The 18,491-nt window shown below is 45.5% G+C and overlaps 1 protein-coding gene across 4 annotated transcripts in view; it reads right to left on the bottom strand.

Moving 5' to 3' along the window:
• Positions 1 to 9,352: 9,352 nt before the first annotated feature.
• The window catches only part of LOC140191988 (myeloid cell surface antigen CD33-like), a 46,200-nt gene continuing 37,061 nt past the window's right edge, over positions 9,353 to 18,491 (bottom strand). For 3 of the 4 annotated variants that reach the window (XM_072249896.1, XM_072249894.1, XM_072249897.1), the window contains 3 exons: positions 13,726 to 13,822; positions 12,516 to 12,588; positions 9,353 to 11,172 (listed from right to left, as the gene is read on the bottom strand). In XM_072249896.1, the coding sequence (XP_072105997.1) occupies positions 10,993 to 11,172; positions 12,516 to 12,588; positions 13,726 to 13,822 (350 nt within the window). In that variant the 3' untranslated portion in view covers positions 9,353 to 10,992. The remainder of the gene's footprint in view (positions 11,173 to 12,515; positions 12,589 to 13,725; positions 13,823 to 18,491) is intronic. The other variant, XM_072249895.1, reaches the window with a different exon arrangement.

Raw genomic sequence — 18,491 nt, 5'->3', positions numbered from 1 at the left:
GAGACTACCGAGACGGTATATGAGGTGTTGCTCCTCCAACCTGAGTTTAGCCTCATCATGGCAGTAGAGAAGGCCATGTATGGACATATCTGAATGGGAGTGGGAAGCAGAGTTGAAGTGGGTGGCTACTGGGAGATCCTGTCTGTTTAGGCGGATGGAGCAGAGGTGCCTGACGAAGCAGTCCCCTAATCTGCGTCGGGGTTCACCAATGTAGAGGAGACCGCACCAGGAGCACCGGATGCAATAGATGACCCCCACAGACTAACAAGTGAGGTGTTGCCTCACTTGGAAGGACTATTTGGGGCCCTGGATGGTGGCAAGAGAGCAATAGATGACCCCAACAGACTCACAAGTGAAGTGTTGTTCTGCCTCCTTCTACTACCCATTGTGTTTTCCCCTATTCTTTCTTCACCTTTTCTGCTTATCACCTCCCTGCCTCCCTTTATCTTTCCCCTTACTGGTTTTTCACCTGGAACCTACCAGCCTTCTCCTTCCCACCCTCCCCCCACCTTCTTTATAGGGCCTCTGCCCCTTCCCTCTACAGTCCTGATGAAGAGTTCCGGCCCAAAATGTCGACTGATCTTTTCCACGGATGCTGCCCGACCTGCTGAGTTCCTCCAGCGTGTAGTGAGTGTTGCTTACATCTTTCATCGTTGAGCATAACCTGCCATTCCAGGTGTGTAAGCACACAGGCAAGCTATTCAGGAAAATGTTTCCTGATTCAGAAACTCTGCCTGCTCATCAGCAAGACAGCCGCTATTGTGAACACGGCACATTAAGACGGAATTCAGAAGTCAGCTGTCTCTGTGAATCTGATGTCTTGCAAAATTAACAAATTCATTGACACAGACTGCTATGAGGTTGAGACCTCCCTGAAATGAGTTTTTGCAGGGTGGGATGTCTGCGCTGGCTTGGAGTTGGGGTTTCACTTTAAGAGGCTGATCTGATGTGATGACATTATTATCTAAAGGTTTTCAGCGTGCTTTTGTATTTAGGTTTTGGAGTTCAATAAAATGTGTTAAGGGTTTCATTAAACACAAAACACCTCACTTTGTTTTATTTGTGAAAACCAACAAGGTCACTGCAGCTGTGAGGTAGCAGTTCTCCCATTTGATATCTGAGGGTCCATGGGCCCACGGGAGATTCTCTTACATCTTCCTACCACCTCTACCACCATCCCTGGCAGTGTTCCACGCACTCACCACTTTCAATGTAAAGAACACCTATCTCCAACATCACTCTCCCCTCACCACCCCCATATGGAGAATAAACAGTTAACGACTCAGATCAAGAAGCCCAGAAAGGAAGGATGCAGAAGCCAGAGTAAGAAGGAGGGTGGTGTGGAAGAAGTTGGCAGGTGTTAGGTGAGTGGGTGGGGACAGGCGATAAAGTGAGAAGCTGGCAGGTGACAGGTGGAAGAGATAAAGGGCTGAAAAAGAAAGAATCTGTTAGGAGAGTAGACTGGACCATAGGAGAAAAGGAAACAGCAGGGGAACCAGAGGGAAGTGATGGGTGGGTGAGGAGGGGGAACCAGAATGGGGAATGGAAGAAAGAAAGTGGGGGTGGGGGGGGAGAAATTACAATAAGTTAGAGAATTCAATGTTCATACCATCACATACCCAGACAGAATATGAGGTATTGCTGTTGCAGCCTGAGTTTGGCCTCATCATGGCCATAGAGAAGGCCATGGACCAACATGTCAGAAAGGAAAGGAAAGGTGAATTGAAATGGGTGACCACTGGGAGATCCTCTATTTTGGAAGAGAGTGAAAGGTGCTTGATGAAGTAGCTCCCCCACCCCAGTCAATCTGTGTCCTATGTAGAGGAGGCTGCACTGGGAGCATCGGATATAATTGAAGTCCCTGACAGACTCACAGGTGAAGTGTCACCTCACCTAGAAGGACAGTTTGTGCCTTTGAATGGTGTTGAGGGAGGAGGTGTAGGGGCAGATGTAGCTCTTGAAATGCTTGCAGGTATAGGTGCCAGGAGAGCAGCTCTTCAGGCACAGGGAGGATGTAGTCAGAAAGACCCAAGCCATGCCAGACAGTGGTGAGCTTCTCTGTAGTCTGATCTGCATTCGAATGCATCTCCTTTCTGGAGAATCAGGTCTCTTGGTGCGACACAATCATCATCGTGGTTATCCCTTGAGGTTGAGGATGGTGGTCTTCATTTTGTTGATCTACTTATGGGCTCTCAAGTGGCTTATGAGTCCAATCTTGGCTTTGAAGGTTCTTCTGCATTCAGGCAGGTAGTTCCAGATGGCAGATTGGGCTTTGGTTGTTGCTGCCTCTCTTTCCATTTGCTTCTCTTTTCTTCTAATTCTGCACATCTGTTGGCTTCGAAAGTTGCTGTTCCTTCTCGGTTGATGGCTAGCCAGAGTTTCCTGTCCTTGGCATTGGTTTCCCAATTGTTGATGTCGATGTTAAATTTCTTCATATTGGCTTTTAAAACATCTTTGAATCTCTTCTGTTGTCCGCCTCTTTTATGTTTGCCTTCCTTAAGCTGGGAGTAGAAGATTTGTTTCGGCAGACGTTCGTCTTTCATCTGAACAACATGACCGCTCCATCTTAGTTGGTTCTTGATGACGTAGGCTTCAATGCTTGTTGTTTTTGCTTCATTTAGCACGCTGACGTTGGTTCTTCTAGCTTCCCAGCTGATACTTAAGATGTTTCGAAGACAGCATTGATGGAACTTTTCAAGTGCCTTTAGATGTTGTCGGTATGTTGTCCAGGTTTCTGATGCATACAGGAGTGTTGGGATTACCACTGCTTTGTACACTAACATTTTGGTGTCTATTCGGATGTCACGATCATGAAAGACTCTTGTTCGGAGACGTCCAAAAGCTGTTCCAGCGCATTTAAGATGATGTTGGATCTCGTCATTAATGTCCACATTGGAGGAGAGGTGACTTCCAAGATACGGAAAGTGGTCCACGTTTTCCAGGGTTATTTCGCCAAGTTGAATTGATGATTCTATCCGATTTGTCTCAGTTGGTGACGGTTGATAGATGATCTGAGTCTTCTTGGAATTGATGGTAAGTCCAAGTTTCGTGTATGCATGGTTGAAGGCAGTCAGAATCTGTTGTAGGTGGTTTTCTGAGAGACCTGCAACACTGTTGTCATCTGCATATTGGAACTCGATGAGGGAACTTGTGGATGTCTTTGTTTTGGACTTGAGATGAGCAAGATTGAAAAGTCTGCCGTCTGTTCTGTAGACAATTTTGATTCCTGGAGGTAGGTCATCCTTGATGATGTGGATGATTGTCGCAATGACGATGGTGAACAAAGTTGGGGCAATCACACATCCCTGTTTTACTCCTAATCTAACTTGAAAACGCTCACAGCTACTGTTACTGACCATGACTGTGGCAAGCATGCCATCGTGGAGGAGTCTCAGGATTCAAATGTACTTTTCAGGGCATCCATAGGAGTTCCCATGATACCGAGTCAAAGGCTTTGGTGAGGTCAATCAATACCATGTACAAAGGTTGAAGTTGTTCATGACATTTTTCTTGTAGTTGTCCCATTGTGAAGATCATGTCGATTGCTCCACATGATGGTGTAAAACCGTGTGTGTCTCCGGAAGGATCTTCTCAGCTTGAACCGGTTGTTCACGATGCGGTGAGGATCTTCCTGCTGTTGCTCACAGGGAAATTCCACGATAGTTTCCGTATTCGGAACAATCGCCTTTCCTTTTGTAGATGGTAACGATTGCTAAGTCTCTAAGGTTTGCTAGTACGCCTTCATTTATCCAGATCTTGATGAGAAGTTGATGCAGTTGGTAACGAAGCGGGTTACCTCCAATTTTGTATACCTCGGCTGGTATTCCATCAAGTCCAGTGGCCTTGTTGTTTTTCAAGGTTTTGATGGCTTCCTTGACTTCTTCAAGTGTTGGTATTTTGCTTAGGGAGTCGTCAACGGGATGCTTTGGAATGTCATTAATCACATTCCTGTCAAATGAGACAGTTTGATTTAGAAGATCTTCAAAGTGCTCCCTCACAGATTTTATAAATCCTCAAACATAGTAGCAAACTGCAGAGTACAGCTCAGCCAAACTTTGTACTCAAGTCACAAGGGAGCAGAGCAGGAAAAGATCTCTTTAACAGAAAAATTTCTGTGGCTACATGCCAGGTTCATTAATATGTTCCCCACAATCAGATTTCCCCTCTTAAATTTCCTGTGGCACAGCAGTTAGCACTGCTGCCTCACAGTTCCAGAGACTCAGTTCAACCCTACCCTGACCTTCAACACTCTGCATGTGGAGTTTACTTCCGTTTCCTACCATATCACAAAGAAAGGCAGGTTGATGGGCTAACTGACTGCTGTAAATTGGAGTTGGGTGGCAGGCAACAAAAGATGGGGAGTGAGCGTGAATGTGAGATGGAAAATAGTATTAGATGTGGAAGGAGGGGTTAATAATGGTTCAGATACCTGTCTCTTTCAGAGCACCGAGTGCAGGATTGGGGATGTTATGTTGAAGTTATGTACAATATTGGTGAGGCCAAATTTGGAATATGATATGCAGTTCTGGTCACCTACCTACAGGAAAGATAAAGAGTGGAGAGACAATTTATGAGAATTTGCCAGAACCTTGGGGACATGAGTTAGAGAAAGTTTAAATGTTAGAACTTTATTCCCTGGAGCGTGGGGGAATGAGGGGAAATTTAAACATAGAAATATAGAAAACCTACAGCACAATACAGGCCCTTCAGCCCACAAAGTTGTGCCGAACATGTCCCTACCTTAGAAATTACTAGACTTACCTATGGCCCTCTATTTTTCCAAGCTCCATGTTCGTATCCAAAAGTCTTTTAAAAGACCCTATTGTATCCAACTCCACTGCCGTTGCCGGCAGCCCTTTCTACGCACTCACCACTCTCTGAGTAAAAACTTACCCCTGACATCTCCTCTGTACCTACCCCCCAGCACCCTAAACCTGTGTCCTCTTGTGGCAACCCTAGGGAAAAACCTCTGACTATCCACACAATCATCATCTTTTACACCTCTATCAGGTCACCTCTCATCCTCCGTCGCTCCAAGGAGAAAAGGCCGAGTTCACTCAACCTATTCTCATAATGCATACTCCCCAATCCAGGCAACATCCTTGTAAGTCTCCTCTGCACCCTTTCTACGGCTTCCACATCCTTCCTGTAGTGAGACAACCAGAATTGAGCACAGTACTCCAAGTGCGGTCTGACCAGGGTCCTGTATAGCTGCAACATTACCTTTCGGCTTCTAAATTCAGTTCCACAATTGATGAAGGCCAATACACTGTATGCCTTCTTAACCACAGAATCAACCTGCGCAGCTGCTTTGAGCGTCCTATGGACTCGGACCCCAAGATCCCTCTGATCCTCCACACTGCCAAGAGTCTTACCATTAATGCTATACCCTGCCATCACATTTGACCTACCAAAATGAACCACTTCACACTTATCTGGGCTGAACTCCATCTGCCACTTCTCAGCCCAGTTTTGCATCCTATCAATGTCCCTTTGCAACCTCTGACAGCCCTCCACACTATCCACAACACCCCCAACCTTTGTGTCATCAGCAAACCCATCTCTCCACTTCCTCATCCAAGTCATTTATAAAAATCATGAAGAGTAAGGGTCCCAAAACAGATCTCTGAGGCACTCCACTGGTGACCGACCTCCATGCAGAATATGACCCATCTACAACCACTCTTTGCCTTCTGTGGGCAAGCCAGTTCTGTATCGACAAAGCAATGTCCCTTTGGATCCCATGCCTCCTTACTTCCTCAATAAGCCTTGCATGGTGTACCTTATCAAATGCCTTGCTGAAATCCATATACTCTACTTTCATCAATGTGTTTAGTCACGTGCTCAAAAAATTCAATCAGGCTCGTAAGGCATGACCTGCCTTTGACAAAACCATGCTGACTATTCCTAATTATATTATACCTCTCCAAATGTTCGTAAATCCTGCCCCTCAGGAGCTTCTCCATCAAATTACCAACCACTAAATAAGACTCACTGGTCTATAATTTCCTGGGCTATCTCTACTCCTTTTCTTGAATAAGATAGAATAAGATTTCTTGAATAAGATTTTTAGAGGTGTGCAAAATTATGAGGGATACAGTAAGAGGAATTGCAAGCAGACTTTTCCCACTGACACTCAAGGTTTTGGATGGAGGGTGAAATACTTAAGGCAATCTGAGGGTGTACGTCTCTCAGAGGATGGTGTAAGTGTGCAATGAACTGCCAGCACAACTGCTAGATATGGGTTTGATTGCAGCTTTTAAGTTTGTATAGTTACATGGCTGTGAGGGGTATGGAACACTATGGTCCAGGTACAGGGCAAAGGGATGAGGTAGAATAACAAATTGGCACAGATTAAATGGGCTGAAAGGCCTGTTTCTCTGCTGTGGTCCTATATGAGTCTATTATACCTATGTTCAATAGGTACATTTAATGTCAGCAAAATATACCTCCTGGAATTCTTTTCATTCACATTCAACGTGACATTTCCTGACATGTCATTTAAAAAGTAGTCAAAATTTCTGCTCCTTCTACTTAATTAGTAACCTCAAATTTTTCCACATATACAGCATTGTTGCCACCTCTTGGGAGATCCACATCATCTCAAAGGTTCCCTGAACCCAAAATCACTGAATTTTGTGTCACTATTTGCACTTTCTAGCCAAGTTATGGTGAAATTGCAAAGATTGGGAGGAATATTGAACTAGAGGGCAGCTACAGGGATCATTTGAGTTGTTGGAGCAAGAGTAGGCTATCAGGAGAATGCAAGGCAGGGGTGTAAGAGCTGGAGGAAGTTGTAGAAATGGGATGGGAGTGCTGGAGGAGAGATAGCTTGAAATGTATTGACAGATGAGGCTGATGAGGTTGCTGTAAGGACTGAAGGGGTTACAGGGATTGAGCAGGAGTGTAAAGTCTCAGGTGTGTTACAGTGAGAAAGAGGAGTGTGGGGGGTGGAAAGGAGATGGGGCAAGAAGAGGTTTGCAGAGATAGAGATGGTGGAGGGGTTAAAATGAAGGCTGAGAGGCTGGTGGGAGGGATGAGAATAAGGTACTGGAGTTGGCTATAGATTAGGGACTGAGGGATAGAGACAGGGGAGTACAAGCTGAAAGAGATTTTAGAGGCTGATATGGGTTCCCAATATAGGGAGAAGTGTAGGGGCTGATATGGGTTACTGATATAGGGGAAGTGCAGGGGCTGATATGGGTTACTGATATAGGGGAAGTGCAGGGGCTGATATGGGTTACTGATATAGGGGAAGTGCAGGGGCTGATATGGGTTACTGATATAGGGGAAGTGCAGGGGCTGATGTGGGTTACTGATATGGGGGAAGTGTAGGGGCTGATATGGGTTACTGATATAGGGGAAGTGCAGGGGCTGATATGGGTTACTGATATAGGGGAAGTGCAGGGGCTGATATGGGTTACTGATATAGGGGAAGTGCAGGGGCTGATGTGGGTTACTGATATGGGGGAAGTGTAGGGGCTGATATGGGTTACTGATATAGGGGAAATGTAGGGACTGACATGGGTTACTGATAGGGAGATGTGTAGAGGCTGATATGGGTTACTGACAGGGAGATGTCTAGAGGCTGATATGGGTTACTGATATAGGGGAAGTGTAGAGGCTGATATGGGTTACTGATATTGGGAGATGTGTAGGGGCTGATATGGGTTACTGATATTGGGAGATGTGTAGGGGCTGGAGGAGAGATTACAGAATTAAGAAGGGATGTAGAGTGATGGAAAGGAGTGTAGGGGTCAATGGGGGTCATAGAGATGGGGAGGGTGCAAAGGTCAGAGGGGGCAACAGAGATTGTGAGGGGGGGTGGGGGCTGGAGGGGGGTGTCAGAGAGACAGAGAGAGGTGTAGGGGCCAGATGTGGCAACAGAGGTTGTAAGGAGTATAGTGGCTGGAGGACAGGCAAAGGAGTTTGTAGAAACTGAAAATAAGAATGGGGAATGTTTTGCCATGACAGCCCATGTGGGTCGTGAACCGAATGCTTTGATGTGTACCTGGAATGGTGGGTATTGAGATATCTCACTCAGGCAGGCCCTCAATAAATGACCTCATGTGTCTGTTTTTCATCACAGCGCTGCCCCTTAAACCATGTGCAAACCCTCCTATGTTGAAATTGTAAGTGGCCACAGTCTCTTAATCAAGCAGCAGCACAGTGGAAACACTCAACAGGACAGGCAGCATCTGGAGAGAGAAATCAAACTAACATTAGAGATAAATGATACTTCATTAGAACTATGTTTATCTCGCTGATATGGGTTGAGGAAAGAGGACCGGGTCGAGACAACAGAGACTTATGGAGAAGAGGAGTTCGATGGGTAATAAAATGGAGGAGTTCACGGCGCTAGCCAGGCGTCAGAGAACATTTCGGGGGTGCAGTGTTATGTGTTTCACTGGAACGGGGCTGCACGACGTCCAGACCATTCAGGTTGACCGGAAGTGCACTGGCAGCGGTAAGCATAAAGGAGTTGGGTACTTACTGTTCTGGTTAACAACAGATGGTGCAATCCAGGTCATATTACGATCGAGGAACGTGTTTGTAGACCGGATACTGAACTTTTTACTGTTGGACTTCGGCCACATCCCACCGTGATACAACACTGGGAGGTGGTTCCTGCCTGTGCCCATCGAACGTGCAGCTCCTCCTGTGAAGGGTCAGACACCCTGAGCCAATAGACTGGTCCTGGACTTATTTTCCATCTGGCAGAGTTTGCATTTTGTTGTTTGATTGTTTGTGGTTTTTGTATTGCTATATTTATGCTCCATTCTTGGTTGGTGCGGCTGTAACAAAACCCAGTTTCCCTTGGGATCAATTGTTCCCGATGTTGGGGAAGTCCAGAACAAGGGGTCACAGTTTGAGGATAGAGGGGAAGCCTTTTAGGACCGAGATTAGGAAAAACTTCTTCACACAGAGTGGTGAATCTGTGGAATTCTCTGCCACAGGAAACAGTTGAGGCCAGTTCATTGGCTATATTTAAGAGGGAGTTAGATATGGCCCTTGTGGCTACGGGGGTCAGGGGGTATGGAGGGAAGGCTGGGGCGGCGTTCTGAGTTGGATGATCAGCCATGATCATACTGAATGGCGGTGCAGGCTCGAAGGGCCGAATGGCCTACTCCTGCACCTATTTTCTGTGTTTCTATGTTTCTATAAAGTCTATGTATCTATCTATCTCTCCATCTACCGCTGCTGCCTTACCTGCTGCAGGTGTTTTTTTTTGCTTTTCTGAAGATGCTTCTTGTGTGGGTATGATCCAGTTTCCCATCTTGTTTTCTGTCCACTTCCTCAGACGGCTGGTGTAAGTATCGTTGCTGATTAACCGGCCTCTGAAAACTTGCACTCGTTTCCTCAATAACACTTTATTTACTTGTGCACAAGCAGAACAGTGTGGCACTACACCATTCCAAAGTTTGAACAGACAAATACCATTTTTATACAGAATAGACTAGCAGTTACAGATTTTGACCAATTGGTAACCTTGCTTATGTTTGGGTTCTTTACTTACAAGATCAATTGCCATTTGCAATACAGTCAATAGAAACTACAAGCTACCAAACATTGATATTTCAAAGCTATTAAAGTAATAGTTGATGCATATCTCCTGCATCCCTCTGTTACATTCTTATCTTGTCTCCATATGCCAAATGACTCCAGTCCCCTGTTGCACAAAACGAAGCTCTGCTCTTCAATGATAGTTCTTCAAAGACCTGTCTTGCCTGGACATTATCTAAACCCTTGCCCTGCTGCAACATCCATACTCGGGCTAGAAGGGGTGACTCCTTGGTTCTGTTTGCTACATCAGGGGAGTGAGTAGAGCAGCCTGTTAGCTAAGAGAAGCTGTGGATGAGGTTGAGTGGAGTCTGATGGCTTGCTCATTCTCTCCATATGGAGAGGTGATACACACAATAGATCCTCAGCAAACTTAATCTTCATTTTAGAGCCAGCATGAAAAGAGTTCCTTTCACTAGAGAAGGTTCTGGGTTTAGAGGCAGTATCCTTCAAAGAAAGGAACTCCACTTATTGGAGGTTGGAGAAGCAGAGGCAGTCTTATTGAAGTACAAGATTCTTCAATGCCAAGAGTTGTCTCCTCTCATGGGAGAATCCGGAACCAAATGGAATGACTTCTAAAGGCAGAGGAACCCACCACACAGAAAGGAGGTGGAAGATATACTCTCAGAGGTAGCAAACCATGGGCTACAGAGAATTGTGGGGAAAGAATCTGTGTGTGAAGTTGGAGAGAGATTTCTAATCAAGGGAAGGGAAGCAAAGGATTGTAGGGACAGAACACAAGAACACACGGGCAGGACTAGGTCACCTGACTGCTAAAGCCTATCAATATGATCACAACAGATCTAATCCAGGTTTCAACTTTAGACTCAATTCAATAGAAAGGACAGGGAAATGGAGAAGAAACATTGAATCATCTCTGATCTATTAAATGGAGAAGCAGGAGTCAGGGGCTGAATGGCCTTTCATTTTTCTACTTCCTATAATCTCATCCTCTTGGGAAGTGAATGTGTTAAGAAATTCCAAATTGGAAATCTTCATTGGATTTAACAATGATATTTATTATTGGGTGTCCTGCCCTGTAATTTAAATCACCAGGCCTGTCCCTCTGACACAGCCAAGCAGCAGCAGCCCCCTATCCTTTTTCAACTACTCGCCCACTTCGAACCCTCAGCAACTCCACTTCTCCATGCAACACCCCTCCTTCTCATGGACCAGTGTTATTCAGGTGCGGAGAACAGAGGCTTCAAGCCCCAGAAACATGGTGGGGGAGCGTTGCATGAAAGATCATGAGCTCAGTGAGTGGGAGCTGAGTCTGCCAATCTGGCCAAGTGGCAGCTTGAAAAGAATGAAGCCAGGCGTCTCTCTACTAAACCAAATCTGTCACTCAGTTTGCCAGTCAATTGTTTTTTTCTGGACCTTATTGCTCCTCTTTGCGATGGATACTGGTGTGCCCCTCAGTGACCCCTCGCCTCACTGGAATCTGATTGAGGCGTACTCTGTGGTCTCAATCTTGGGGACCATTGTATCTCTGCAGGGCAGCTCTTGGAGCTGGGCGTAGAGAGGGCCCTCGTGTCTGGGGGGCTCTCCCTGTCCGATATTCCTTCCTGCTGGTACTTTAGTGTAGCCCTGTGCAGCTGCGTGCTCTGTGTCCTGGAAATGGAAAACAATCCTAATGATTCACTGGGGCAGAAAGTGCAACGCACTGTATAAAATTGTGCGTGATAATATGAATCAGTAGTCCACTCTGTCTAAGGTATTTTCTTTGTTTCTGTCCCTCTCTATCTCATCAAGGCTGAATGCAGGTCGGTGGGACTAGGTGAGAGTAAGAGCTCAGCACGGACTAGAAGGGCCGAGATGGCCTGTTTCTGTGCTGTAATTGCTATATGGTGAAATGGTTACTCCCACTTGGTCTCTGCTTCATTTATCTCCCTCACTGTTTCTGTCACTCTCACTTATTCTCTCCCTGTTTCTTTCTCTCATTCCATCTCTCTCCTCTCTTTCTTTGAGGAATATTTATATTTTTACCTGTCACCAGTTACTCTTTCTCTCACTGCTTCTCCCCCATCCCCCAACCCTCCCCACACACTCTTAGTGCTTGCTTCCTTTCTCTCTCCCCGCCCCCTACTCTCTTCCCTGTCTCTGATTCTGTGGGTTGTGGGTTCCAGCTGCTCTCTAAAGATGAGCCCAGCCAGTCAGTTGTTTATGTGCTGGGCATTATTCACAGCAGCCAGTTTTGACACTGTGAACGTTCCCAGGCAGCATGGTAATGGTGACATCTGTAATTTCAGGAATGGTTGTGAGGGACAAATTTTAGACTCAGGACTCTGCAGAGAAGGTACCTGCTCCTTTTTGACAGGGCAAAGGATTCACTGGTGAATATTGTGTTCAACAAGTAGGTCTGATAGTAAAGCAACCCCTCCACTCCCTCACCCTCCTACAATACAACACTCTCTCCATCCCTTCCCTCCTAAAGTGCAGTACTCCCTTGCAATAGGAATGGGAATGTCAGCGAATGGTAACAATGACACATTCCTCTCTCTTGCTATGGGAGACACAGAGACAGCAAGTCACAACTAATCATGGCACAGTGGTGCGAAGACAGTGACCCAAGCCTCTGGCTGTATCTGTACCATTTGCTGTTGAGATTCTCCCTGTCGTCGCTTGAGATCCCCCGCCGCCACCCCCCCCCCCAGGTGTCCAGTTTCCTCCCACATCTCTAAGATGTGAGGGTCAGTGAGTTAATCTGCCCCTAGTTTATGGGTGGGTGGTATAATCTGGAGGGAGTTAATGGAAAACCATGGAGAAGAGGTTACAAGGAGAATTAGTAAGGGGATGGGATGGAGTGAGCTGTCATTGATTCAATGGACTGAATGGCCTCCCATGTCATAAGGAAGTGGAAGATGGAAGTCCCATGCTGCAGATTGGTGGGTTTCCAACTGGGAATATAAAGTATACTGAGGAATGCTTCTGGATAAGTAGAAGAGTTCCTGTACCTGATGAATCCCAAAGGGAGGACTATAGATGACTGTAGACTCCTTGATCTCTGGTGCCCTCTTTTCTTCTCTCCTGGAATAACAGAGTATCACACTGAGTTTAGTACACATCAGAGCATTGGTACCGCTCATACACAGACTCAAGCCTAATATAATAATTGCCAGATTATCTATTCACAGTTATAGAATGACATAGCACAGTATGAGCCTTCAGCCTTTTGTCCCTCACTCCCCTTTCTTCTTCCTTGTGCGGTTATTCAGCTTCTCTTTAACCTCATTCTGTTTTGCTTTTCCTCAACAACTGTGTGGGATTGAATGCCACTTCCCTGCTGTTCTCTGAATGAAGATATTTCCCCTGAATTCCTCAGTGATTGTCTTGCCTCAGTGGCCCCTGGTTCTAGTTTCCCACAGCAAAACACCTTCACGTCAAATCCTCAGTCTGATTACCCGGAGAATGGGAACCAGCCCAATTTGTCCTGATAACTGTAGCTTCTCATTCCCAGTACATATCAATGTTGTGAAGTTAAGTCAAAGAGAAAGATGTCCAGTTATTTTCTAACATCTCTGGTGGAGACCTGCTTATCAAGGCAATAGGGTGTGAAATCACAGGGTTACCAGTGAATTCTAGCTTAGAACATAGTACTAAGCTCTTTGACCCTCAATGTTGTGCCAACCTTTTAACTTACTCTAAGATCAATCAAATCCTTTCCTCCCACATAGCCCTCCAATTTTTCATTCATGTACCTAAAAGTTTCTTAATGTATCTGCCTCTACCACCATCCCTAGCAGTGCATTCCATGCACCCACACTCCCTGTGACATCCCCTTACACTTTTCTCCAATCATCTTAAAGTTATAGCCCCTCATATTAGCCATGTCCATCTTGGGAAAAATCTGGATGTCCACTCTATTTATGCCTTTCATCGTCCTGTACACCTCTATCAATTTACCTTCCACCCTCCTTCACTCCAAAGAAAAAAGCCCAAACTCATTGAGCCTTTCCTTGTTGGACATTCCAGGCAACATTCGAGTAACCCTCTTGAACCTCTGGCTTACCCACATCTTTCACCTCAATGTGAGCAATGGAGGCTTTACACTAATTAATGGGCATACTAGAACCACTTAACAGCTGCTGGCCTTAATAGAAGCAGTTGTGTTTTAAAGGGCTAACTGAAATAAGGATTATTTTAAATAAGTTGATTCACACTCACTTTTGGATGTACCTGTAGATGAAAAATCCAGCCAGTGCAATGCAGAAAATGATCCCTACTGTGATCAACACTTTTTTCCAGATAGTAGCACTCTCATCTGTAAAAACAGCCAGAAGACCAGCTTCAGTGTGGTGTCGCTGGGTATCTCCCAGAACAAACCAATGGTCAATGTCTACCAATGTGGGGTAACAATTCCATTTCCCTAGCTGAGTGGCTCACAGGGCTATTTCACAGAGTAATGACAAACAGTGTTGGAGTGAGGTTGAAATCACTTGTTGGCCAGACTGGGTAAGACCAACAAACCAACTTCCCAACTTTCCTGATGGCATATCAGTGTCACACGTAAACTCTTAGCCACCGTTAACGATGTCATCTGCATTGGTACCATGCCATCACCCTTTGTGTGGTACCACCTCACAATAGATTGTCCTGTAGTAGAGGACTACACAAGAGGGTGGCCTGTAATGAAGGACTACACACAAGGATGGCCTGCAAAGAAGGAGGACTACACACTTGATGGCCAGTAATGGAGGACTACCCACTAAGGTGGCCTGTAATGGAGGACTACACACTGGGCTGACCTGTAATCAGAGAGGGCTACACACTAGTGTAGCCTGTAATGAAGGAGTGCTACACACGAGGATGGCCTGTAGTGAAGGAGGACTCCACACTAGGATGCCCTGTAATGAAGCAGTACTACACACTAAGATGACCTGTAATGAAGGAGGACTACACCCTAGGATGGCCTGTAATGAAGGAGGACTACACACTAGAATGACCTGTAATGAAGGAGGACTACACACTAGGATGGCCTGTAATGGAGGACTACTCATGAGGATGGTCTAAAATGAAAGACTAACATGCTATGATGATCTGTAATGATGGAGGATGCCACATTGGGATGGTCTGTAATGAAGGAGGGCTATACATTAGGCTGTCCTGTATGGAGGACTAAACACCAGGATGGCCTGTAATGAAGCAATACTACCCACTTGGCTGTCCTGTAATGGATTATACACTAGGATGGTCTGTAATGGAGGACTACACACTAGGATGACCTACAATGTTGCAATACTACACACTAGAATGACCTGTAATGGAGGACTATGCATGAGGATGTACTGTAATGAAGGACTACATACTTGGATGGCCTGTAATGAAGGAATACTACACACTAGAATGACTTGAAATGGTGGGCTATGCAACACAATGGCCTGTAATGAAAGACCACACACTAAGTTGGCTTCTAATGAAGGACTACACATGAAGGCGGTCCGCATTGGAGGACTACACACTAGTATGGCCTGTAATGGAGGAATAGACATGTACTGGAGAAATACACACTAGGACAGCCTGTAATGAAAGAGGTCTATCCACAAGGATGGCCTGCAGTGGAGGACTACACACTAGGCTGACCTGTAATGGAGGACTGCACACTAGGCTGGCTTGTAATGAAGGACTACACACTATGACAACCTGTATTGAAGGTGTACTACAAACTAGGATAGCCTGTGATGAAGGACGACTATATGCTTGGCTAGTCTGTAATGAAGAACTACACACTATAATGGCCTGTAATGAAGGAGTTCTACACACTAGGATGGCCTGTAATGAAGGAGGAGTACATAATAGGATGACCTATAATGAAGCAATACTACACACTAGGCTGGTCTCTAATGGAGGACTACACAACAGGCTGGCCTGTAATAAAGGACTGCACGCTAAGCTGGCTTGTAATGGACTACACATTACAATGGCCTGTAATGAAGCACTACATACTAAGATGGCCTGTAATGAATGAGGACTACATACCTAGCTGGCCTGAATGAAGCAATGCTATGCACTAGAATGATCTGTAATTGAGGTCTGCACATGAAGATGGACTGTAATGAAGGACTACATACTAGGATGTCCAGTAATGGAGGACTACACATTAGGATGACCTGTAAAAAAAGGAGTACTACATACTAGGATGGCCTTTAATGAAGGAGGACTCCGCGCTTGTCTGGTTTATAAAGAAGAACTACACACTATAATGTCCTGTAATGAAGGAGGACTACGTGCTTGTCTGGTCTATAAAGAAGAACTACACACTATAATGTCCTGTAATGAAGGAGGACTGCACAATAGGATGACCTGTAATGAAGCAATACTATACACTAGGCTGTCCTCTAATGGACGAGTACACAGAAGTACAAACTTAATGAAGGACTACATACTAGGATGGCCTGTAATAGAGAACTACACACTAGGCTCTCCTATAATTAAGCAGTAGTACACACTAGGCTGGCCTCTAATGGAGGACTACACACAAGGCTGACCTGTATGGAAGTGGACTACACACTAGTTTGGTCTGTAATGAAGGACTACACACTAGGTTGGCCTGTAATGGAGGACTGCACACTAGGCTGGCTTGTAATGAAGGACTACACATTACAATGGCCTGTAATGAAACAGGACTACACACTAGGATGGCTTGTAATGAAGGAGGGCAACATACTAGAATGTCCTATAATAAAGAAATACTCACTAGGCCAGCATGTAATTAAGGACTACACACTAGGCCAACTTCCATGAGGAAGGCCTGTAATGAAGGAGGACTACACAGTAGAATGCAATGAAGGAGTACTATACTCTAGGCTGTGTTGTAATGGAGGACTACACACTAGGATGGTCTATAATGAAGGGCTACACACTAGGCTGGTTTTAATGAAGTACTGCACACTCAGCTGGCCCGTAATGAAAGACTACACATGCGGATAGTCTGTAATGAAGGGATACTACATACTAAGGTAGCTAGTAATAAAAGACTGCACACAAGGACAGTCTGTGATGAAGGAGAACTGCACAATTAGCTGGTCTATTGTGAAGGGCTACACAATAGGTTGTCCTGTATTGAAGGAATTCTCACCAGGCTAGCCTGTAATGGAGGAGTACACACTAGCTTGGCCTGTAATGGGGGATGGGGGCTATGCACTAGGCTGGATTGTAATAGAGAACTACATTATAGGATGGATTGTAATAACTACACATTAGTCTGGGTTGTAATGAATCATGACTACAACTAGGATGGCCTGCAAAGGAAGACCACACACTAGGATAGCCTATAATGAAGGAGGACGACACACTCGGCTGGCCTGTAATGGACTACACATTAAGATGGTCTGTAATGAAGGCATACACAGTAGGCTGGCCCGTAGAAGCTTAGAAACATAGAAAACCTACAGCACAATACAGGCCTTTCGGCCCACACAGTTCTGCCAAACATGCCCTAACCTTAGAAATTACTAGGTTAACCCATAGCCTATTTTTCTAAGCTCCAGGTACCTATCCAAAAGTCTCTTAAAGGACCCTATCGTATCCGCCTCCACCACCATCGCCAGCAGCCCATTCCACGCACTCACCACTCTCTGCGTAAAAAACTTAACCCTGACATCTCCCCTGTACCTACTCCCCAGCACCTTAAACCTGTGTCCTCTTGTGGCAACCATTTCAGCCTGGGAAAAAGCCTCTCACTATCCACACGATCAATGCCTCTCATCATCTTATACACCTCTATCGGGTCACCTCTCATCCTCCGTCGCTCCAAGGAAGAAAGGCCGAGTTCACTCAACGTTTTCGTAAGGCATGCTCCCCAATCCAGGCAACATCCTTGTAAATCTCCTCTGCACCCTTTCTATGGCTTCCACATCCTTCCTGTAGTGAGGCAACCAGAACTGAGCAAAATACTCCGAGTGGGGTCTGACCAGGGTCCTATATAGCTGCAACATTACCTCTCGGCTCATAAATTCATTTCCGCAATTAATGAAGGCCTATACACCGTATGCCTCCTTAACCACAGAGTCAACCTGCGCAGCAGCTTTGAGCGTCCAATGGACTCGAACCCCAAGATCCTTCTGACCCTCCACACTGCCAAGAGTCTTACCATTAATACTATATTCTGCCAACATATTTGACCTACCAAAATGAACCACTTCACACTTATCTGGGTTGAACTCCATCTGCCACTTCTCAGCCCAGTTTTGCATCCTATCAATGTCCCACTGTAACTTCTGACAGCCCTCTACACTATCCACAACACCTCCAATCTTTGTGTCATCAGCAAACTTACTAACCCATCCCTCCACTTCCTCATCCAGGTCATTTATAAAAATCACGAAGAAAAGGGGTCCCAGAGGCACACCACTGGTCACTGACCTCCATGCAGAATATGACCCATCTACAACCACTCTTTGCCTTCTGTGGGCAAGCCAGTTCTGGACTCCAACCCTCCAATCCTCCGGAACCTCTTCGGTCCCCATTGATGATGCAAAGATCATCGCCAGAGGCTCAGCAATCTCCTCCCTTGCCTCCCACAGTAGCCTGGGGTACATCTCATCCGGTCCCAGTGACTTATCCAACTTGATGCTTTCCAAAAGCTCCAGCACATCCTCTTTCTTAATATCTACATGCTCAGGCTTTTCAGTCTGCTGCAAGTCAGCACTACAATCACCAAGATCCTTTTCCATAGTGAATACTGAAGTAAAGTATTCATTAAGTACCTCTGCTATCTCCTCCGGTTACATACATACTTTCCCACTGTCACACTTGATAGGTCCTATTCCTTCACGCCTTATGACAATAAAGTTGAATCTAATCTAATCTAACCTTATCCTCTTGCTCTTTACATACTTGTTGAATGCCTTTTCTCCTTGACTAGATTTATTACAGCGTTTGTACACCACAGTTCCTGCACCCTACCATAACTTTCCTGCCTCATTGGAACA

Source organism: Mobula birostris (genome assembly GCF_030028105.1).
Source record: "Mobula birostris isolate sMobBir1 chromosome 8 unlocalized genomic scaffold, sMobBir1.hap1 SUPER_8_unloc_1, whole genome shotgun sequence".
In the NCBI taxonomy this organism is placed as follows: domain Eukaryota; kingdom Metazoa; phylum Chordata; class Chondrichthyes; order Myliobatiformes; family Myliobatidae; genus Mobula; species Mobula birostris.
This window is presented reverse-complemented; position numbering and strand designations above follow the sequence as displayed.